The 24,112-nt window shown below is 32.2% G+C and overlaps 2 protein-coding genes across 5 annotated transcripts; one reads left to right on the plus strand and one right to left on the minus strand.

Annotated features, from left to right (window-relative positions):
* Positions 1-3,520: 3,520 nt before the first annotated feature.
* LOC132760265 (uncharacterized) lies at positions 3,521-9,600 on the minus strand. 2 transcript variants are annotated; one of them, XM_060752215.1, is made up of 9 exons: positions 9,368-9,600; positions 8,909-9,232; positions 8,341-8,576; positions 6,599-7,970; positions 5,938-6,106; positions 5,153-5,260; positions 4,676-4,806; positions 3,934-4,146; positions 3,521-3,650 (listed from the first exon to the last, which is right to left on the minus strand). In XM_060752215.1, exons 1-9 carry the CDS (start codon positions 9,401-9,403, stop codon positions 3,594-3,596), a joined length of 2,646 nt encoding a protein of 881 aa, XP_060608198.1. In that variant the 5' UTR covers positions 9,404-9,600; the 3' UTR covers positions 3,521-3,593. The 2 variants fall into 2 exon arrangements, with proteins under 2 accessions (XP_060608198.1, XP_060608197.1); XM_060752214.1 differs by having other exon boundaries at positions 5,153-5,296; positions 9,368-9,599.
* A 3,235-nt stretch (positions 9,601-12,835) lies between these two features.
* LOC132760256 (ankyrin repeat domain-containing protein 7-like) lies at positions 12,836-22,035 on the plus strand. Of its 3 annotated transcripts, none has more exons than XM_060752196.1 (8): positions 12,836-13,196; positions 13,897-14,098; positions 14,439-14,536; positions 15,578-15,701; positions 17,029-17,229; positions 18,167-18,294; positions 18,725-18,851; positions 20,085-22,035. In XM_060752196.1, exons 2-8 carry the CDS (start codon positions 13,909-13,911, stop codon positions 20,402-20,404), a joined length of 1,188 nt encoding a protein of 395 aa, XP_060608179.1. In that variant the 5' UTR covers positions 12,836-13,196; positions 13,897-13,908; the 3' UTR covers positions 20,405-22,035. The 3 variants fall into 3 exon arrangements, with proteins under 3 accessions (XP_060608179.1, XP_060608178.1, XP_060608180.1); XM_060752195.1 differs by having other exon boundaries at positions 12,837-13,200; XM_060752197.1 differs by having other exon boundaries at positions 12,841-12,989.
* The last annotated feature ends 2,077 nt before the right edge of the window (positions 22,036-24,112 follow it).

Genomic DNA, 24,112 nt, shown 5'->3' on the forward strand with positions numbered 1-24,112 from the left:
CGTTAGTGAAAGTTTAGGTGCCTTATGAATTTTTAATTCCTCTTTTACAAATTAAGTAAGTTGATTGCGTATGATTATAACATTATCGTTAAACAGTTCGATATATTTAGATATACAATGTATATCATATTTGAAATGTTCCTTGTATTCTTTAACATAGAAATAATATGCCATTTTCTATTTTCTGATCGCTACAACCGTAAGATATTTCCGCATTTCAAGTTTATATTGGATTTAAGTCAATTATTTGTTAACTTAGGTTTTTAAAAGCCTGACATATATATAGAACATTAATATATATTTTAATATAATACCGGCATATGACAGCATAAGCGTCTGCATGAGTTATTTTGCCTGTTACGACTAATTGCAGTAGTTTTGTCGGTGTTGACGTGTCACCTTTCATGAATAAGGATTTTCTAGATTTTTGATTGGCTAACCACACAATTATTGCACGTGCAATCATTAGTTCTGAATGATAGTGGAATCTGACTGGTTCTTTAAGGTAGTATACCAAATCTGTAAACGTTAGGGCATCCTGCTTTGTTGCCTTCACATGAAACAAATCAAGGTGAATTTAAATCAATGTATAGGAAAGGAAAGTGTAACTTTATAATATTGCTATTTACCAAAACCAAATTTTCTGTTACGAAACCACTCTATATGTGTCTTTCTTGAAAGGAACAATGACAAAATTGCTAAGTCTTTTACCTTTAAAATAATCATTTCCAGTGATGACTGTCTCACTTGTTTGTATTACATAATTATGAATTTCCTTTGCATATCTTACTTGTACTGTATTAAAGATGATTACAACATTTACTGAGTGTTTTTAAATTAGAAACAAACATTAAACGTTACCCTTCGTGCGTGTTCATCTATTTCCGTGAATGATAACTGGCTATGGTCGGGATGCGTTTTTGGACGACGTAATGCGCTATGAAGAGATACAGCGCCACTAGAGATTGCTGAACCGTTACGTTTCAAAACAGTCTTCTTTCCTCGCTCTTTATGAATAAATGTTATAGCGCGTCCATATGGAGTAGTTAATGAACGATTAACAAGTGGACTAGGTGTGTGTGAGGAGGCTGTCAATACTGATCTGGGTGTCTTTAATGTTCTAATTCCTGAAATATATCATATAAAACAAGACAAATTGTATAATAGAGCTATCTCTCTATACATATTCAACCATGGCTTGCAATTTGTGTTTCTGTTCTAAAACGCTATGCAGATTGCTGGATATTTATATATTTTACTTTCTTAGATTTTACCTGTTTTAAAACGTTAATTGTTTCAAACATATCTTTGTCAATTGCGTCATACTATATTTACAAAGGAAAATCGTATTTGCTTTTATTTGAAGGCCATTTTATGTTTTCAATATAGCCGATTGATTTGTACCTTCAAACGACACGATATTTATTTATTTTGAAAAATTACCATTATTCAAAGAATTTCCATCACCACCTGCGTGACCATGTTCAGCACGCAACTGTGACCAATCAAACTCCTCGTCTTTTTCGTCATCCTGGTACCAAGGAATTGGTGGTCTTATATCATCTACGTTTAACAATGGAGGTTCTGGAAAGCTGTACCCCGGTTCTGTCTCTGGTATATCAATCTGTGCATAAAAAATGCGAAATGGCACGAAAACTTATATAATATAAATGCATGTCATAAAAGCGCAAACACGTGTCTAATTTATATTCTATTAAATTAACTCTTAAAGTGTCTTTTTTTAATTGTCAATTGTCGAGGTTAATAAAAACTTAATTTTTAAGTTCAATTCGATCAACAACTAGTGCTATATCCACCAGAACACAATTATTTTGAAATAATTGACATCATTTTGAGACGTCTTTTTCATTTGTGCCTTTATACTTTTAATGATTTTTTACGTTCTACCATTTGAAAAAGTCCTTTCACACTCTCACAAAAAACAAACTAATAACTTTTCATTTAATAAAGATTTAAAGATGAATGAATACAAGTTCAAAAGAATTAGAAATTACGCGGTAATTTACCTTTGTCTTATTACTTTCACCTTGAGAAGCGACTCTGTTCGAATTGCTACCTCTGTTGATGTGATTACCCATATAGAAGTTTACAATTCAAATCCTTATAACTTATTGTACGAGTATCCTATCCGAAGTTTGTCCTTGAAACTGCGATAATATCGAACAGGTTGAGTGTAAATATATTTCGGTAGTTTTGTTCACCGACTGAATAATATATTCAAACGTTAGTGTCATCATAAAAGTAACAGCTCCTATTATTTTTAATTGGAAAGATGTCTCCATTTCTTAATTAGTTCAGTTTAATCATATTTTACTGCCTTTTTCATTTAATACAAAACAGATACAGTGCCACATGCAAACGTGTGTTCTCTTTTAGAAACAGGATATTCGTCTTTTTAATGTAATTTGTATGTGGTTGAACAGATAAAGATTATGAATTGATAGATAGACACTTAGTGTTATATGTGTAAGATATACTATTGTTTATTATAAAAGGCCTTTACGCTTCATAAGTACGACGAAAATGTCATGTTTGAAAGTTTTTACTATTGTGTCGATAGTAATTCTATATTGTGTTCTGAATTTATGCTAAATGAAATTGATTTAATATACAACGAGTGTTCCTGTCGATCTTATTTTGTTGGTTTCTTTATTTCTTCTTAATATATATTAATTTATTTAACAATTTCTTGACTTCTATTAAATCCATATCCCCAATATCCATGCGCTGTGCAACTTAATGATTTTTTTTACTCGAAAAATCACAAAGATGTGAATAAATGTGTTTTTTTTATATTATTATTATCATGTTCTTTAGTAATTGCAAAAATTAAAATAAATTATATCTGCCTTAATGTCGGCCTTTTATCATTAAATTTTACGTTTTAACACAGTAGCGAAAAATTTGGAGGGGTCATTTGGACATTTATATTGTTTGAATTTTACCTTATTAAAATAAGGACTGTGTGAAATTGCGGATTATTCGTGAATAAAAGGCAATGCTTCTAATGTTGGAATGATTATATAAAAGTGCACATTAATACATAGTATATGAGTCATTTAAAGTATGGAAAAGTAGAGATCCGGCGAGAGGGAGAGCAATGAAAACTGAGTCTAAATTGCAGACTCAGTTTGATTGTGTCTGCTCGTTAGAGATCTTAGAGATAAAGGTAATAAAGGTAAGGTCAACGTCCATCATGCACGTTACATGTACCATCGGCTTAAGCATTATTCATTAGGAAGTATAGCATGTCTTACTGTATATGATAAGAGTATCATTCACGTTAGATAAAGGTAGAATTGAATTATTCTTATGTGCAAACAGCTTTAAACTACCGATATATGATTTGGTGTGTTATTCTATTTTATGAGGATCCTCTCTCCTCATTAAAACTTTGGCTAAGGGATATCATATAGGGCAAGTGCTTCCTACATTCTATTTTATCTCAATTATACATCATCCCTATTTTACATAATTATTAAAACACAAAAACATGGCAGTTGATATCACATTTTATTTCGTAATAAATGTCAAAATCGGTTGATAAACGGTATTTTCAAATATGACGATGTCTATTGCTTTTCTCCACCTTGCAGAACATATTTTGCTCGCTTCAACATCTTTTCAATCTGAAAACGATACATTGATAAATCTTAAAAGAGATAAAAACATGTTTTGTGTTATGACTATAAACAGAATTACAAATATGATACAAAACAGGTCATGAAGAACGAATTTGCCGTTTTGCTTTAAAGAAAACATAAGTATTCAAATTGCATTAAAAAGTAAAATCAGCAACGAAATGTGATTTACTAGACGAAATACTTTCTGCGTTTACATTTTGCAAGGTACTTATAATTTCATCAATGGATTCATCCCTCTGGTGGTTGAAGTATGCTTAGAAGTACTTACCCATTTGTATATTGCCGCTGCTGCCAGACTCACGTGCTTCACGTGTTCAAACTGGTACTCATGGACAACCTTGTAAACTCTCTGCAGAACCTTGAAATCCATTTTTCGCCAGGGGAAAGAGTGGTTGGTCATGTACTCAATTCTTCTTATAATGCCCATATCCGACAACTTGTCTGTTGTGACTTTTAATTGTTTATGTATAAACGACCACTCCTATAACAGGAAGAAATACCAGTATTGTCACAATGATAACATTTTAAAAAGTGTATTGACCTTTCAAAATTAACTTTGCATATTGCAAATACATGTAATCATAATTTTGTAACATTCCTATATAGCATACAATTTATCATAAAACTTGTAAAGAATTAAATCACAAAACATAAATCACCTCTTCCGAGGCAATATGTCTTCCACTATATATATCTTCTATAAATATATCATAAGAACAACGTGCGCTAGTATACTTTTTAGGCAACTTCAAAACTACTAGTTACTATTTGATATATTTATAAGCATTGGTTTTGCCCTTGGTGTTGCTTTAAGTTTGTAACACCCGAGGTTGGCCAAAATCATATTTCCTGTTTAAGTTAGGCGCCATATGACCTTAATTTTGCTGGTGCGCCGTAAAAAAGGAAACAAATGGGAAAATAGCATCACCACTATTATCACCACCACCACCAACGTCTTCGTCATCACAAATGTGTGTCAGCTGAAAAAATTTGTAAGTGGCTGGAAATACCTTTAAATTTCCTTCGTAACCAAGGAGAATCAACAACGCTTTCATGGTATTGTGCACGGGTGGTTTAGCCGAGGCTAGCTTGTACATTTCTTCAATAGATTCTCGCATTGGTGGCAGGCCTTGTGGATAACCTGTGACAGAAATGCAAGCTTTTAAGTTAGGTACTGATAAGTTTTCAAAACTTGACGTATTTGTTAACGTGTACGGCCTAACAAAACGGATCCAAAGAAGTTAGTGATTATCAAAAGTGTTATGAACTTATAAAATCAAAGGAACAATAGAATTACAAATAATGTACATGTTTTAACAGTGTATTACTTGCCTTCTAGTTAAAATTGTTAATAAACTTTATTAATATATTATGATTTTTATGATATGATTATGATTATTATTATTATTATTATTAAAATTATTGGTATGATTAGTAATATCATCAGCAACAGCGTCATTATCATCATCATTATCATAATGATTCACCTTCCAGACTCTGCAGCTCCTTCCTGAATGCCCATAGTTTCTCCACTTCCACTATTAGTGCCTCCCTGTATCTATAGCCAACAACACGCCTTAGAGTCTCATTTACAACTGCAATATTACGACGTTTAATACATTCCACCATTTCTGTAAAATAATGGTTGTTTTAACAATACTAATAATTAATCAGAACTTATCTCAGCCCAATATGAAATTGCTTACAGAATTAATTAATTCGTATTTTTCTTAAACGAAGCTAATATTAAATTTATTTATTACAACTAATTCTGCAATGAATGGTCACTTCACTTACGTGTCGTATGTACGCCCTGTAAATGAAAATGCAATGATACCAACAATTGCTGATCGTGCCCAATTACAGTTTCTTAGAAAGTTATCTTGACAATATGCCTTGAAATACAAAAAGATAATTAAATCTACCTCAGAAGCTAAAAAAAAGAGAAGAAAATGTGTTTTCTCATGATGTCTTTAGATTACTGTGATGAATTAATCTAACGTATTAATCGTTCGGTTTGAAAGTTATTAACAACATTGAGAAAAAACTTTTTAAATACCCGTTAGTACAACACATGTCTTTAATTCAATTAAATCTCAAAAGAATTAAGCTCAAACAGGCACTTCTGTACGTGAAGTTCTACATATCTTCAAATTTAAAATCACGTTAAAAATGAACATGACAACTTATATTTACTTTTGCGTGATATATTTAAGTTGGTTAACAAAATATTTCATCAATACTTGTATTTCCATACGCAAATATATCTCACCAGCTCTGAGTATTAAGTACTCAAGTCTTGCCTCGGCAGCTGCTATAGCGTCATCTGTAACTGGAACTTTGAATTTCAGACATTTGTTCATGGCACTTTGTATTTTGTCAATGTTCTGAGTATTCATTGCATCATGCAGAGCCGACTTGCACAATTTCACCTCTGTATGCTGATGGTTACCAAAAAAAAACATTCCATTGAAAACAAACTACAAGTAGCTAAATTGAAATATGGACTTTGCTTTACTATATTTATCTGAGACACAAAATATAAATGATTTTTTGCTTGAAGAATTTTCTTTGATAAAAATGAAGATCATCTTTGTGGATAAAATGAAAACATTTATCAAGTTTCAGATGCATGGGATGCATATGGCAATTGCCGACCTAGAATAAAAGGCTTTTACTGTGTCACTTTGGTTTATTGTTTCCAGATTAAAGTGGATGCACATATATTTCAAATAATTGTGAAAGACTTAGTTTCGAATAAAGCGAAAACACAGAAAAGTATTCATTGAGCTACAGTGCAGCCAAAATTGTTATTTTAGTGATTAACGTTGAATTATTAGGTATTTTAATGCTTATAATATTAACTTGAAACCTTAATTGATCATATATAAATATATTAAGTTTTTAAGATCATGAATTAAGAGTAGATTTACCTCGCGATGAAAGAACGTGCTTGCATTTGTAAGCAAATAGTAACAAACTATCTTAGTAGGAACTCCTTTCTTTGGTACCCGTAAGTTGTTCATAATTTCCATTTCAGTTGCCTTTATAATTACTGCACACTCTTCCCCTATCAGGTTACCTATAACTTGTACGGTGAACTGCCTGGATGAAATATCTTTTGTGTACTGGGCACGTACCGGCAAATCATCATCCTGACTCTGTTCGCTCAACTCTGATTTAACATGTTCCATTCTTTTCTCCCTCTCCATCTCCTTCTCCTTGAAGTGTAAGTCACCCTTTAGCTCCCCATTAGGTGTAAAATGTGAGGCAATGGTTCTCGTGTCAATAAATGTTGACGGCATTATTTCAACAGTGTACTCATATTTCCTTATAAGTGCCTTGTTTATCTGAAAATTAAGCGTTGTAAGATGGTAAAACACTGATGAACTGTGTCTAACTACGCCCGAGTTCTGCCGCGACGAAACCGTTAATTTACCACTTGGTTTCGTCGGCAACAGTAAGCCAACTCTCTCCATTTCAGGACCCGGTCCCCATCCGTTATTACCAGGGTGTAGAAAGGGAACAAACCATTCCCCTACACTTTCCGTACATACCAGTTTGAATCTACATATATTACTGAGGTCTGTGCCAAATCCACCTACTATTACAAATTGATAATTACCTTCAAGCGGAAGTCGGATCTCAAACACAAACCTGTCATTGCTCCTGTAGTTTAAAACAAGTCGTGAAAGAATGTCCTTCTGTAAGAGATTTTTGTATAAATCATTATGTTTAGTTTCATTTTGTTCCGCATATATTTGATAACCAAGATTTAGTGCATGAATGAAGTCTTTTGGTGCAATGATCTCAATTATAACTACCCCGTTTGTCGACTTTTGAACACAAGATGGGTTATTGGCTAAACTAAGTCCAAGTTTGAAAAATGGCGGAGAAATATAAACTAGTTTCATAAAATCGTTTAAGGATGTTAAATTCATTTCTTCTGGTATCAAGCGCCACTTTTGTTCGTCTGCGTAACACTTATATATGAACACTTCTGGTTTAGGCATAAAGAATTCTTCATTGAAAGTCAATATATATTTTTCTTTTTCTTTTTCTTTTTCCTTTTGACGTTGTAGGTCTTTTTTGGCTAGGTAAGGATCGTCCTCAATCTGTACCCAATCATCCTTTTCTTTACCATATGTTCCTCTGCAAACCCATTTTGGGTGTACAAGCTGCCAACTACCATCCACATGTACAGCACACCAAGTGTCACGGGCACCATCATCTATGATATCTCCTGGTTCGTATTTTCCAGCTTTAACATGACCTGTTATGATAACAGTTGGAAGTCCTGCTCCTCTGAAAGACAAAGACAAATGTTGAAACTTATTTTAACACAGTCAACGAACGCGTTTTAAAAGATGCATTTAGTATCATAAAATTTGCAAATTTGGCAGGTAGCTTAACCCATGTATTCCAATACAATGGACCATTACGTCTATAGAAGTCAGGGATTGTTTTCGATATAAAAAACAAACATGTAAGATAAAAAATCAATTCAAATATATTTTTCAGACCAGAAAAATCCCAGTATTATACTAAACATACGAAATTTAAAGTCATCTATAGTAATACATGTGCAAATGCACATTTTATCAAAGATGTACCCATTGTATACACACCGGTCTCTCAAATATCGACAAGACCGGTGTACACAATGAAGATGTACCTGCATAAAAGTGTAAAAGCCTCTGTATAAGATAATGTCTGTTGCCTTAAATGCTGGATAATCCCTGTCGGTGTTCTCACGTCAGCATGTTGATACTTAGATTTTGTACTGTCTTGTTTCGAAAGCCAAACTGTTAATGCTCGTACTAAACATGTTTCAGGATGCAATTCGTCGTAAATTGGCTTCTTTAGGTACTGTATTAATTCATCAAATGATGCCGAATGAATGGGTAGCGTCTGGAGTAACAAAATTATAGCTTATTAAAATCAGAATAACGTTCCTATGCTTCAGTTTTCATTTCCATGCACTTGTAATAGGTTACGTAGAGTAAGAGTGACAAGAGTTGTACAGCACAACAAGACCTTATAGGAATAACTGAGATAATTAATACAAAATTCTTTGCAGAAACTTTACTAAAATAATTTCAAAAAGACAATACTCAATGCAATGTTAGATCAGCCACACTTCAGATAAAGTAGTAGTTGAACCTATATTTTTTGAAAGAGCAAATGTGTTTTCTGTTTCTGTTTTTGAAATATATTCTGTCACATTAAAAGAAAACCCTTACGGCAAATGCATGTTTATCAATGTTATCAAAGGATAGTATCTTTCTGTGTCCATGTCTCTTTGTTTGTCGGTTTGTTTTAGCTCCAGAATCAGTCCTGCTATTCCCAATGCCAGACGACGGTCTTATCCGAAGTTCAACGTCTTTACTTGCATCTACGCCATCCTCTGGTTCCTGTTCTATGGAACGTTCTATAGCGTGCCAATCGATATTGCGGCTATCAATATCATCTATTTCCGGTGCAAATACCAAAGGGCGTATATCAGGTAAAAACCATTTTGGCACAGATGGAGGTGGATATTTAGGTCTTGTTCGAGACACCCGTACCTTGTGTAAAAGATAAACAATTGATCGGTGATTTAAGGAATATATATTTACATCGAAGAATTATGAACAAAAAAACCTATTTCATTCTTATATTACAAAGATATTTGGAAAATAAAACTACTTTGTCCAACTTACCGGATCAACAATAACTACCGACGGCTGACTCCCCATCTGGTACACTCTATACACTTAAAGTCAAACTTAGTTATTCAGCTTAAAACAAAAACCGTGACGGTCATATTTTTACTCGATGAATTTAGTATTATATCCATATGTTTTGGGTAAATTTAAAAAGAAAAGTTTATTTACAACTTACTCGCACTCAAGCACTTAAAATAGTATGCCATACATTTCCAATTTTACTTGCCTATACAATTTCATTCTTATTGTTTAAGACCGTTGAACTTAACTGTTGAAAATCTAACCTTTGTTTTAAACTGATTATCGATTGATAAGTTACTTTATGTGTATGAAGTATTTTGGGTCTACAAATGAAGGCGTGAACTTAAATGGTAAAAGTTATATTCATTTTATTGGAGTTTTTTTAATCAATGCCCAAAAGAAATTCTTTTGTGAAACCATTTATTATACATGTACATAAATTCACTGTGAGAAAAATATTAGCGGTGAGCTGTGATATAAGACCTTGTGGAGAACATGCAAACTGCATGTGTTTGTGTTAAACTCTATAGCATGGTTATAATTAATAACCGAAACAGCCCTTCTAACGCATTGTCACTTATTTATTCTAAACGATCCTGGTTTGTTATCAAAAGAATTGTGGCATATTTCTGCCACCAGATAACCATATAACTAACTAGTTAATTAAAAGGTTACCTAGTTATGTGGTTAACTAGTTACGTAACTAGTTAATTTTTTTTTCAATAAATAAAAGATCATAACGGGAAATAAATACATGTTAGTGCCTACAACTGCCATCCTTTAATTATTTTTCCAGCTTAATATCAAGTGCTTAACTAGTTAAGTAACCACTTAACTAACTAGTTAATTAAAATCGTAACTAGTTAACCTCTTAATTCTTAATTAACTAGTTAGTTAAGTGATTATCTAGTTACGTAACTAGTTACTCACTTAACTAACTACATGTATAACTAACTAGTTAATTAAGTGGTTAACTAGTAAAGTAACCTTAGTTAACCTTTTAATTAACTAGTTAGCTAAGAGGTTAACTAGTTATGTATCAATTTGTGACCTGTATGTTTTATCTGTTATAGTAAATTATGAGAGAAATTCAGATAAAAATATGAAAATATAATAACGATGCGAGTGCTAAGCTTAAACGAGTAAATTTTAATTCATCTAATCAGAAAAATAATTAATAAATGAGTTAAGAAAGTAATGTCTAAATGTTATGTTGATAAAGAAATGTACGAAACTTAAAAAAAGACTTTTAAAAACATACATACAATGTTCTCTTGCCTTGTCAGAAACTTGTTACAAGTAGTTTAGATATCAACATCTAACCTGTAACATGTATGCGAAAGTTTCAGATTTTGTGCCCTATAGCTGTCTTTTTTTGTACAAACATAAATCATTATTTTCTAATGCGTCACACATGCATTAATTGTAGTTCTGTACTTATCTGAATATTTCAGCATGACTTTAAATTCTTTTTAATATATTTAATGTCAAGTTGTACCCTTCAATATCCACCCCCCAAAAAAATGCTTATCTTGTCATCTTTTTCATTTAATTAAGATGCAATGTCTACGTTCTTGTAAATTTAATATTGCAATATATTTTGATATATCTTTTGTGAAAAATTATTTGCCATTAAAACATGGGTGATAATTGACTCTTACTTTTTCCAAATTGAGAGGCATTCAGTATATTTTCCTACACCCATACCGTCCATAGCTGCGTTTTTCATATGATTTGTCCCTGTACGTACATATTGTATATTTAAGAAATAATATATCCCAAACTGTGATTTTATTGCTCAATAACATCACTGTTTGGAGTTCGGATGCGGGGAATTATATCACGAGGGCGTAGCCCGAGTGATATAATGATGCGCATCCGAACGACAAACAGTGATGTTATCAAGCAATAAAATCACCGCTTTGGATATATTATTTCGATTCTAACACGACATTGCCGTACATTATAATTAGCTTAATCGCGCCTGATTTGTTTCCGTACTTATTGTCAGCGCGTCACATTTTTAGTGGTTACGTCACGTGTATAATGATTACGTCACATGTCTAAATATAGAACGTCAAACAGTGATTTTATAGCATAATTACACACAGACACTTGGGGTTCGGAGCTCAAAACGCCTTTAAAATCCAAATAAAATGCATATTTGTCAATCCCAGGACATGTACTGATCATATATATAAAAAAAACTTAATATAAGCCGTTTTGAAACAAAATCATATTTCAACATCTATAATAATGTATATTAAGATTTTTTGATATATATGATCAGTACATGTCAAAAAATTATTTGGATTTTAAAGGCGTTTTGAGCTCCAAACCCCAAGTGTCTGTGTAATTACACACACTTTCGGTTCTTCTATGTTCAATAGGGAAAAATGCGGGTCGTGTTAGAATTATAAATAAATGCTTCGTGTACATTAATTTGTATAGAAAATGTAACCTTAATTCAGAGTAAAAAAATAAAGCCTTTAACATGAGTCCTTTCTTTTCCTTTTATAGTTCTAAACTACAATTTTAGAAATAGAGAAACGACTTTATTTATTTATTTATTCATTTATTTATTTATTTACTTTTATTTATTTATTATTTATTTATTTATTTTGTTTATTTATGTTGTTTTTAACACTTGATATCTAAAAACCAAAACAGATGTTAAATTGCATTGTCTAATACAGCTAAACTTGTGAAAATGAATTAAAGATAATTATATAACTTGGAGATAACTTTGTAATGCTATATGGTATCTGATATTTGGGCTTATCAGTAATTAATGCGGTCAAAATTTAATAGTAAAATGTAGAATTTGCAACAGCAGCCGTGTGTTTATTTACCACAATCACGTGACTGGCTTGTCGCTTTCATGTGATACCGCCCACAGGTGGCAATGTCAGTGTTTGGACACCCCAGCCCTATCTGCCCTTGGACCCCTACTACAACCCTGGAAAAAAAATTCAACACTGTTAGGCTTACTTTAAGGTTCCAATTACAAAACCACCGATGATAATCATAAAATAAATTATTTCACAATCAAAGTTATAGTTATAGACTATACTTATCGATATATCAAACACTGATACTGCCACCTGTGGTGATACCTTTGAACTAATTTAATATGCTATCTCTTGAAACGGCCGAATTCTGCCTAAGATTGAATCCAAAATAAAATTTATCAGAGATTTTATTGCATACCACAGGACCCCGAAATTCTATCCAAACCAGAAAAATAACGATTGAAAAAAAATCCCCTATATATACTATATTTTTATAGCATATATAGGGGATTTTTTTTAAATCGTCATTTTTCTGTTTTGGACAGAATGTCGGGGTCCTGTGGGCATACAAGAGACATGGGCATACATATAAATTTAGTTGTGTTTTACCTAACTCGGTTAATTTTCTCAATTCTTGATTAGGCTTTGAAATCAGAATCAAACAAAGTATTTTGTAAACAAACAAAAAAGCTTCGAATTCTTCGTTTTTTAAAGTTTTTGCAAATTTGAATGTATGCATTGCTACATTGAACACTGTTGAATGCGTCAAATTATGTGAGATATAATTACCCACCCCACCTTTGGTAATGATAAATGTTTTCGGAATTTTATCATTTCTAAATTTAGATGTTCAGAAGTGAGTACCTTATAAGGTATTAACCGGCTGAATAATCAATAGACCGTGTAGGCCTATGTACAAACAAAATTTTGTAATTTTTCGTACAAACAATAGTTTGGCCACTGCAGTATTGGGGATCATTTTCCGGAGAAGGTTACAGTACTAGTTGTTTGTAGGTAAAATATTTTTCAATATTCAACAGAGTTTAAATTTGCAATTTTGGGTTTTATCATAGATATATCATAATCTTATATTTAGCTCCATGGTTTTATTAAAATATGTTTGATTTACTGAAAAACATATCTATTATAATTTTCAATATAAGTAGAGTTTATGCATACGTAAATGATCAGTGTCTTTCAAATAAAATTAATTTCATAAACCTTTGATATAACTCGGTTAACAAACAAAAACAAGTATTCGCTTAAAATATACAAAGCCTCACAATGTCATAGATTGTGAATATTTTATATTAAGTTATGATATAAATTATTAAAATTATATAATCATACATCTACTTAAAGATTTTGATTTTTATCTTGACTGTCCGAATATTAGGGAGAGCTAGCTATTTTTCTCACCCAGATGTCGACGTCATGCAAGTTGGTATCTCCAAAACTACTGAAGGGAATTTGTTATAACTTTAAAACGCTTGTTATTTGTACTTATTTGACATGATGAGCACAGGTCCAGTAACTCTTGAGTTATATTTTTTTTCAGAGTTATGCCACTTTTCATTACCGCAGAGCACTGCAAGTATTTGAGTGTGCTGTCTTATAAACAGCTTTAGAGCCTCTTATTTAAAATTTATTCTCACATTCTGATATAATGTTCTACTGCAAAAGTTGAAAACATGGCATTTTACACTTCAGAGAAGTCACACAATGGAGGCACATGAGACAGAAGAAGATCTCGATGACCAGTTTGACTCTATGATTAAAATGAATGACCCTTTCCTAGAAATATTGATTCCAGAAGGGGAACCAAGCATCTATTCAGCCATACGTTATGGGGATGATGACATGGTGAAGAGGCAGATTCATGAAGGAGTTGACTTGAATAGAAAATTTGAAGGTATAGTTACTATATTACATTTATTTCCTACAAGTTTACAGAGACTTGCACACTTTTTAGTGCAGCTAGGAATTAAATAAATGTAAACTTGAAAGTAGCACCCTTGTAACTTTAATATGGTTAATGTTACAAGGCGGTGAGTAATTATTATCTTCCACTTTATCCAGTGCCATCTGATCATGGTCAGCACTGTTCGCAATTCCATCATTACATAGTTTGAAATTTTCCCTATATAAACATGATATCTAGTTTTGTCTAGATTTGAAAGTTAGGTAAGTCCATTAAAGAAATTTTGCTTTTTAGATCAGTTAAAATTGTACAAATTTATTTATTATTTCAGGTGGTATATACAAAATAAAGAACAATACAATGGCTCATAGGATGCAGACCAAGTGTTATTCAGTGCTCCATTTAGCAGCTCTTCATTCATCATGTCAGGTATTACAAATTCACATGTTTTAAAGGCATATTAAATCTCAAACAATTTTTTTCTTTCTGTAGAACTGACATGTGTTTTATAATGTTATAATTATGAATAAATTAAAAACATTAATGATTTAGGATGAATATTGTCTGAAGTGAACAGTATCTAAATGTGAATTAATTTCTAACAATAAAGGTGGCAAAATGTAAACAAAGAAGTATTTTTACTTCTATACAGATTATTACTTGTAAATTGCTTTAAGTTTACTAGATGTAAGTGCCAAAACGTAATTGTCCTTGTAATCCAAGGAGTGCCAGTTTGATTGTTGTGTAAGACAAAATTTCTATGTGACATTCGTGTGTAATGGTTGTTTGTCTCTCACAACTGATTCTAAAGGATCGTACGATTTTGGAATTCTTATTGTACGGTTTTGATCTACAACTGTTGCATGCTGAATTGTAAGACTGTCTTTATAACGCGATCATACGTTCAACCTAAAATCGTAGGATTAAGACATCATATGGGATAAGTAGTGGGTCTCTTATAGAGAAATTAGTATATACTGGTTTGTTATCCTGGTAAGCTAGTTAGGTGGATGGACCACCAAGATATGACTTAACGTAAAAACCAACTAAACAGACATACCGGTACATTGATTCAGATTAAATTGTATTATACAAAAACATATTTATCACATAGCTATGCCGCATTGTGACTCCGTAAAAATGGATTTGCACTTTTGTGCATATATTTTTACGTGACATCATTTGCACTAAACAAGCTGTTTTAGCATAGAGTAAAGACAAGCTAAATGTTAGCATTATACTAAAGCCATGTCTGTGCAAAAATGATTGTTTTTCGCTTTGGGTATGTGACAAAAAGAATACATGCATTATATTCGTGTAGGTTCATTACTGAATTTATTGAACTTGTTGAATAAAATAGTGTCATGCTTGCCAGAGACTTGCATAATGTAATTTTATTCAACTTGTTCAATTAATTCAGTTATTGAACTTACACTCATTCAGTATCCTCTATTTCTCATGTTTCTATAGGTTATAGAGACATTATTAGACAATGGTTCAGACATAGACATTCTAGATGAGCAGCATAGGACATCTCTTCATTTTGCCATCGTTGCCTGTAGAACTTCTGTGATCAAATTACTCATCGCAAAAGGTTTGTTTGTCATATTTCACGAGAGCAAATACTAGATGTTTACAACATAAGGTCATAAAAATAAAAGCAATTTTGAGGGATTATATTTGAGCGAAGGTTCTTTAGAACATATGTATATAGTTGAAGTAGTTGTAGTCTAACTACATTAAGGTATTATCATAATGTATTTTTGCATAAGGATTTAGGTAACTTGAAGCATACAATCAGCATGATTGGTTGGTTGGGTGTTAAGTCCTCCCGACATAGTTTAGGTCATATGGCAAATTTCCAGCTATCCTGGTGGAGGAAGACCTCAGGTGTACCTTTGTGCATTATTTAAGGCACAAACAGGCATCTGAGTAAAATCATTGACATTCTGTAAGCTAGCAGGATAGCTTTCACCCATGAAAGAATTCAAAGAACCTGTTGTCAAGGATTGAACCTACATTGATAGGCAAGTAGTTTGAAGTCAAGGAGCTTAACCACTGGGCCAAGGACTATCATAATGATTCTGCCTGTTTGGATGTAAATAATTATGATATAACATCAATGTTTTTGGACGTTTTATTGAGGCTTGATCCACTCAGTACTGGACCTGCTGCCTTTCTATTTCTTTTTCTCTTAATCACCTATAATGACTTATAGTAATTTTTATGTTTTCTTTCTTATGATAATAATGCATAAAATATTTATGACAAGGGGTACAACTCTTTATTTAACATCTACATAAATAGTAGGAGTTGTTTCCCTTGAGATATCACATAAGTGATATTGAATTATTTTGAAATATTCTGGGAAAGATTGTAAAGATTACCGTATATTATATATAAAGCAGACAACATCTTTAGTAGAGGACAATTTTGTCTAAAGGGTTAAATAAGGTTAAGTAAAACTGTTATGTTGGAAATTCTCCTTTATGTTACAAGAAGTTCTATAACAATATAAAAACTTCTGAAAAGGAATCTTTTTATAATGGAATGTCTTAAAAATAGGTCTTGAATGAATAAGCTAAACTTTTTACAATATTGGTTAGATATTATTGATTTTACTTATAAGAAACTTTTTTGTACCTTTTAAACATATATCTCTCTATATATTGTGTGTTTATGAATGTTTTATATTGTAAAAACAAAACTGAAAATGAAATAATGATAAGAAAACAATATTAGAATCTGATAGTTTACTTTAACTTTTCCTTGTCATATTATATACTGAAGATGCATTTACATCAATGTGCATGTTTACTGATACATCATGAAAGAATAAAATTATAATCCTAAATATACTATTATTAAATATATTTTATATGTGCAATTTTGTAATCAAGGGAAGTAATTGTCATTTTCAGGAGCTAATATTGATGTACAGTCATCAAGTGGTCGTTCCCCTTTGCTTGAATCTGTGATTAATGGTAGTTTTGATATTGCTAAGATTCTGATAGAGGCTGGTGCCCAGCTTGATCTGGTTGACACGAAAGGAACATCAGTCTTACATCAACTGAGTTTTAACAGAGATATAAACTTGTCCATGATCCAACTTGTCTTGGAAAGTAAGTACTGTATAGGACAACCTTTGCCGAGAAACATCCTTTTTGATGTTTCTAAGAGGTGTTAAAGTAGCAATTTAGTGGTTGAATTTACCAACTGATGTTATATATAATCACTCAAATTTCTCATAGACAGCATAGTGTATTGATATGACCTCCACCCGAACTGAATAATGCATAAATTTAACCAATCTCCTACATAGTGGTCTCCCCTTTATCAGTACAGAGCTCTCTGCCATCACAAACATTTAAATATCAATATTTTGATATTTTTTAGTTTTTTAATTTATTTTTCATTATTTTGTATACTTTTGATAATTTTTTGATAAAATATAACAGACGTAGGTACGAAAAGTTAGAAATAAAGCAGACAGTGAAAAATGACGTTAGATTTTCTATGTTACAGTCGATACTTACATTTGAATTTCGACGTTACGTCATGTGACTTTCATCATGTGACGTTTGTGAAGTTTGCAAAGGCAGGTAATCACTGTGAGGAGTTTGAAATTTAACATGGGTGTAAATTATATCAGCTCAGTTTACTCATTGTCATCATTGTGCATTGATAAGACCTTGAGCCAGACTGTATCATGTTTAAAATTAACTTGGGAGTATATTATATCAGCTCAATTTAATCATTGACACCATTGTATGTTGATAAGACCTTCAGTCAGACTGAATATTGTTTTTAATTAACATGGGAGTAAATTATAACTGCTCTGTTTAATCATATGTAGAATACTTTATAGATTTGTTTTCAAAATTGTTTTGAGGATAATTCCACATCATGTTCAAATTCATACAGTCAAGTTTTAGTTTCTTTAACGTCTTTATTTGATCTCATTATTATTATTGTGATTCACATGTCATTTAACATGACCCTTGATTGGAAATAAAAGTTATTCTATACAGTCTATATACTGTCTTTTTTATTTTTCAGAAAAAGGTGATCCAAACATAAAAAATCATAAAGGAGGTACACCTTTAATGTTTGCTGCATCGTTGAAGAGACATTTTAGTGTTGATCTGATAAAACTCCTCCTTCAGTATGGTGCTGATATTAATTTGGTAAGTACTTTTGTAGAAATATTGCTTTACTTAAGAATATTATAAAAATTAAACTATATTAATTTTCTAAATGTTTTCCACGTTTATATGCAGCCCAAAATGCACTTGAGACAGTCATTTTGGCCTACAGCAGCCTCTTAATGACAGCCTTTAAATTTCATGCCATCATGATAAAGCTAGGGAAGCCTGCACAATCAAGCAGTCATGTCAAATTATATATCATATTTTATAAAATTAATCCATGCATTTTATTATTTTGATATGGTTATTCTTCCAACTATAAAATACATTATTGTCCTTTATCTGTATTGTTTGCTTTATATACATGTACAAGCACACTTTTTGTGGACTGACCATAGATTTTAATCCAATTTGATAACAATTTGATTGGGAAAAACACACAGAATTGATGTTATGTTTGTACTTACAGACTGATAATAATGGCAGGTCAGCTATACATTTTGCAGTGGAGCATAAATCAACATTCAAGCACTTGGTGAACATATTGTTTTTCCTGATTCAACATGGAGCTTCCATCAATACACCTGATAAATCTGGTAATGTATTTACCCAATTATAAGACAGGCTTTTTTCACTAAGTCTTAAGAGCAATATAGTCCATAGAGGGGTTCTAGAAATTTTGATAAAATTTGTTAAAGGTTATTTCTCAAAAATGTTAAAGAAAAGATTTTGCTTTGTGTAAGAGAACTGAAAGCGTGGAAAGGAGAAAAGAGAGAGGGGGAGTGGACAAAAGAATGTTGTATGAGTGTTGCTTTTTAGCTTGACTATTCGGTTAGAATAAATAAAGTTATCTCAGTCACCCGAATGTTGGCGTATTTACTTATGTTAAAGTCTGTGTACAAACTCAAATATTTTCCATTGACATATGGCTTTGAAACTTTGAACACTTGTTCACCATCATAGGCCCATCCTGTAGACAGGAGGAGGTAACTCTTTCAAGCATTTTGACAGAATAATGCCCCTTTTTCGTCTTAAAATTATGTTTAAGTTTGCATACCAACTCATATATTTATCCACTGACACCTAGCTTTTAAACAAGTTTAAATTTTATATACTTCTTTGGAAGAATAATAGGACTCTCCCCAAGGCCTATAACTGTAACATGGATTTAAAAAAAAAATTGGCCCTTTTGTGAACTTTTACATGATTAAGGCTCTTTAACTATCAAGCACTAAGAATAGTCGAGCATGCTGTCCTACCAACAGCTGTTATATGTTTGTATTGTTTATATGCTTATTTTAGCACATTATTGGCCTTTCTGGATAAATTACTTATAATTACCAATTTCTCAGCAAATAACTGACTACTTATTCCACATGATTTCTGAATCAGTTGCGAGAGACAACTGTTCAAGATCAGTTGGTCAATAGGGATAGCATCCAGTTTGTAATGAAGGGATCATTGTCTTGATCCAGATAGGCCAAATTTCTCTGTGCCAGTGATCTTGGACATTTAGTCTTATGGTTATTTGTCACTCAATGTATATATGCTGTCATGCACATACTAAACAGTTTCAGTACAGTTTTATAATAAAATGATATGGGATTATTTGTTTGTCACAAAAACGTCTAGGGCAGATTTCAAACAGTTATGGCAGCAAAGCGGTCTTACATTCATTGCAATCTTAATCTGTTATCTTAATAGCATTAATTTTGTATAAACTCAAGCATTTTGTACACCAACATTCAAGGCAGTTTCTTGTTTCATGATATGATGGTGTGATAAAATAATCTCTTTACTAAATTGGCAGCATTTTATTTCACTTTCAGGGAAAATGGTTTTGGATCATGCAATAAAAACTATGGCATTATCAACAGTTAAATGTTTACTGAAGGCCGACTGTCCACGCAATGTCAGCCAGATTATGGAGAGTCCAAATATTGTGTATCTATGTGAACAAGTTCCTGATTTTAAACATTGGCTTATGGAAGAATTGTATCAGCCGAGGTCATTGATGAGACTGTGTCGGGGAACCTTGAGGGACTGTCTGAGCCCTGCAAATCTCACTAAACTACATTTACTTGACATACCAAGACAGTTGCAGGATTTTCTTCTGTGTAAAGATTTACATGGAAGCATGTTTTCATAGTCAGTTATGAACTAAATCTTTATTTCATTATATTGGTGCTTACTGACAACGCTGATGGAATTTTGAATTGACATACATTCACTTGAATGGATTTAACAATATGAAACCAATGTATAAAATGATCAAAAACAGCTGGAATATTAGATTATTTGCATGCATTGTCAATGGTACAAATTTCCCAAAGTGTCTGGATTTTGCTCAAATTTACTTTTTCAGTTTACACAATATCTTATTCAACATGAATACACATGCATAAACAATAAGTATATAATCTAAACACAGTGAAAAATATTAGTGGACTGGGAAACGAGTCAAGGTTGACTTATGTAGATTCATTTCCACAACTTTTTTTTCTTAAGGTTGTAATAACAAATTTTATTTAAAAGTTAGACTTTTATTTGTTTCTAAACTTACGAGGGTGCTGTGATGTGCATTTTCTGAAGTTACATTGCTTACTTTTGAAGCAATACCATTGTTAACTTTTCATTGTTAAAAATAAATATTCAGAATTTAAAGAAATAATTAACATGATTTATGCCATGATTTTGTAGTAATTATCAATATTTCTACTATGTTACTAACACAGTAAGGACTATTTTGCATATTCTGACATGTGATTGGTAATTTTAGTAGATTTTAATTGCTATTTGGATTGTATTAATTACTTTTTTTTGTTCATTTGACAATGTTTTACATGTTAATACATTATAAAAATCTTCATGATATTAGCATGAATCTATAGGTGTGCCGCTTTAAGCTTCTATGTTTTGGATAGGGTTAGTTTGGCAAAGGTGTTGGGTTTGCCATGTATTGTGGGTGGGTGAGTTTGGCAAAGGGTTAGGGGTGGACTTTACATGATACATGTATTCCGGGTAGGTGAGATTGGCAAAGGGTTTGGGTGGACTTTACATGATACATGTATTGCGGGTGGGTGAGATTGGCAAAGGGTTTGGGGTGGACTTTACATGATACATGTATTGCGGGTGGATGAGATTGGCAAAGGGTTTGGGGTGGACTTTACATGATACATGTATTGCGGGTATGTGAGATTGGCAAAGGGTTTGGGGTGGACTTTACATGATACATGTATTGTGGGTGGGTGAGATTGGCAAAGGGTTTGGGGTGGACTTTACATGATACATGTTTTGCGGGTAGGTGAGATTGGCAAAGGGTTTGGGGTGGTCTTTACATGATACATGTATTGCGGGTGGGTGAGATTGGCAAAGGGTTTGGGGTGGAGTTTACATGATACATGTATTGTGAGAAGTGAGTTTGACATGGGAAGAGGGGTGTTAATACACGATATGTGAACCGTTAGTGGGTGTGTTCAACATCAGGGGCGGAGTTTATATGACATTTGCATTGTGAGTGGGTGTGTTCACAACTAGGTGTGGAGCTTACAACAGATCGTGAGATAAAGTATATTAAATTATATGTTAATATACTTAGTCATGATCTGAATGTATAATTAATGTTAGAATTTTTTGGACTGTTCATTTCAAAATGAGATTCTTCAGTAATTGTTTTATTTACTTATTTTTTTGTCATTAAGTTTGATATTTATTGTTAATGTTTTTTTTTGTGCCCCCACTATGGGGGGGGGGAGACATTTAGATTTACCCTCGTCCGTCCATCCGCACTCACCGGACAGTAATTGTGTGGCTAGAAGGATAATAGGTAACTGTTCTTTCTCTTTGATGACATTCATTCCGTAATGCTTTTATGTGGCTATTTTCTTTTGTGTGAGTAAAAAGAACAAAAGAGAGAACAATAGAGTAGCCACATTATTACTCTCCTGTTCGAACTTCAGTCCTTCCAGCTGTCCGTCCGTTCTCTTTTTGTGTCACACATAGCTCAAAAAATAATTGACCTAGAGTTATGAAACCTTACAGGAATGTTGATCAGCATGTGAAGTTGTGCACCTGGGTATTTTCATGTGGATATATTTAGTATTTTTAGAGTTATTGCCCTTGACTTAGTAAAAATTTCCACTTTTCAACTTGTGTCGCATGTAACAAAAAAAGAATTTGACCTAGAATCATGAAACCTTACAAAAATGTTGCTCAGCATGTGTAGTTGTGCACCTGGGTATTTTCGTGTTGATATATTTAGTATTTTTAGAGTTATTGCCCTTGACTTAGTAAAAATTTACATTATTCAACTTGTGTTCAACTCAAAAAGTATTTGACCTGTGGGCCTGAAAGTTTACAAGAATGTTGATCAGCATGTGTACTTATGCACCCTTGGGTTTTCTTGTGGATTTATTCAGTATTTGTAGTATTTGCCCTTTACTTAATAAAATATTTTCAGTTTTCAATTTGGGCTCATGTAGCCAAAAAAAAAAAAAAAAAAATTGACCTAGATACATAAGATTGACAAATCAGTGGAGTGTAGGGGCACCCTTATCCTATGGACACATTTCTAGTTTGTTTTTTGTTTTTGTATTATTTTATATACATGTATAGTGCAATTTAACTGGGATTGTGATGATTGTTATTATAAGATGATTTGTCGCAGTCAATAAGTTAACCCATATCATGCTAATAATTTTAAATGGACTTGCCCATCTAACAATATGGACCAGTCTATTCTTCATTTTTAGGTAAAATTTCAAAATATTTACTGACTGAAAAGTACAGACCATGATTAGATGGCATGAATATGCCAGCTCATCCTGGAATGTGTAAAATATGTTGCCACTTGCAAGCAAAGGATCAGTGATGTTATTTTTATGTATTTTTGTTAAACATATTTTATTCTCATAAGTATACATATATTTATAACATACATTTTTACATAATATATGTACATTCAACAATTAAATATTTTTACATACAAGTAAGGAAAATATGAGAACTGAAATACTATTCTATAGTATTTATAAGAAAAATATTATAATGACTGTGTTGAAATTAACATATGGTTAATGCTCAAATTTTCCTCATCCCATTTCTTGTATCTGAGTATTTCTTGTATAGAGGTAAGTGACGTGGTGTTGCTTCATAAATTTGCTCTTACTCATCCTATTATCTTGTTATATGAACTCCTTTGTACCATGCCTTTCACTCAATAGTGACCAGTGCAAACCATGATCAGATAGAACAGATGTGCTGGCTGATCATCATGTCTGCTTTAGTCAGATCCATTGGTAGAATCTGTTGCTGCCTGCAAGGTTAGGATAAAGTAAATGTTAGGACCTTTTTGATTCTTGCATGATTGTTAATCGAAATCAGATGTTTTGCACATGAGATTTTAGTTTTATTTAGAAACAACAGATTAATAGCCTTTGACTTGATCAAATTTAAGGCCCTGTTCCAGAAGTAAATATCAGAATATACTTGCTTTGCACCAATGTAAACTAAGATATTAAGACGGTGAGGGAGTTGTCTTCAGTGGATACTGTTGTTATTCTTTGCCTTGTTACGTTTATAAGTTACCATATGAAATATAAAACTTCTTTGTTAGTTCTTTCCTTAAATTGTTTAAGATTTAAAAATGAGTTTTAACCAAAAGTCTTTTCAGTCTCTGCAGTTTATTTATTTATTTTCATTAAGCTTTTTATTGCTGATATTCTACAATGTTTTAATTTCAAGTTTGTGATATTTTAGGATAACAAATATTAAAAAGTTAAATGTTCACTTATCTTTGTGTTTATTTTTTCATCTCTATAGAAGAAATAGTCTATAGAATTTGAAAACTTTTTTAAAT

This window comes from Ruditapes philippinarum, unplaced genomic scaffold, assembly GCF_026571515.1.
Source record: "Ruditapes philippinarum isolate M1 unplaced genomic scaffold, ASM2657151v2 ctg1631_1_1_1_1, whole genome shotgun sequence".
NCBI classification, from domain to species: Eukaryota; Metazoa; Mollusca; class Bivalvia; order Venerida; family Veneridae; genus Ruditapes; species Ruditapes philippinarum.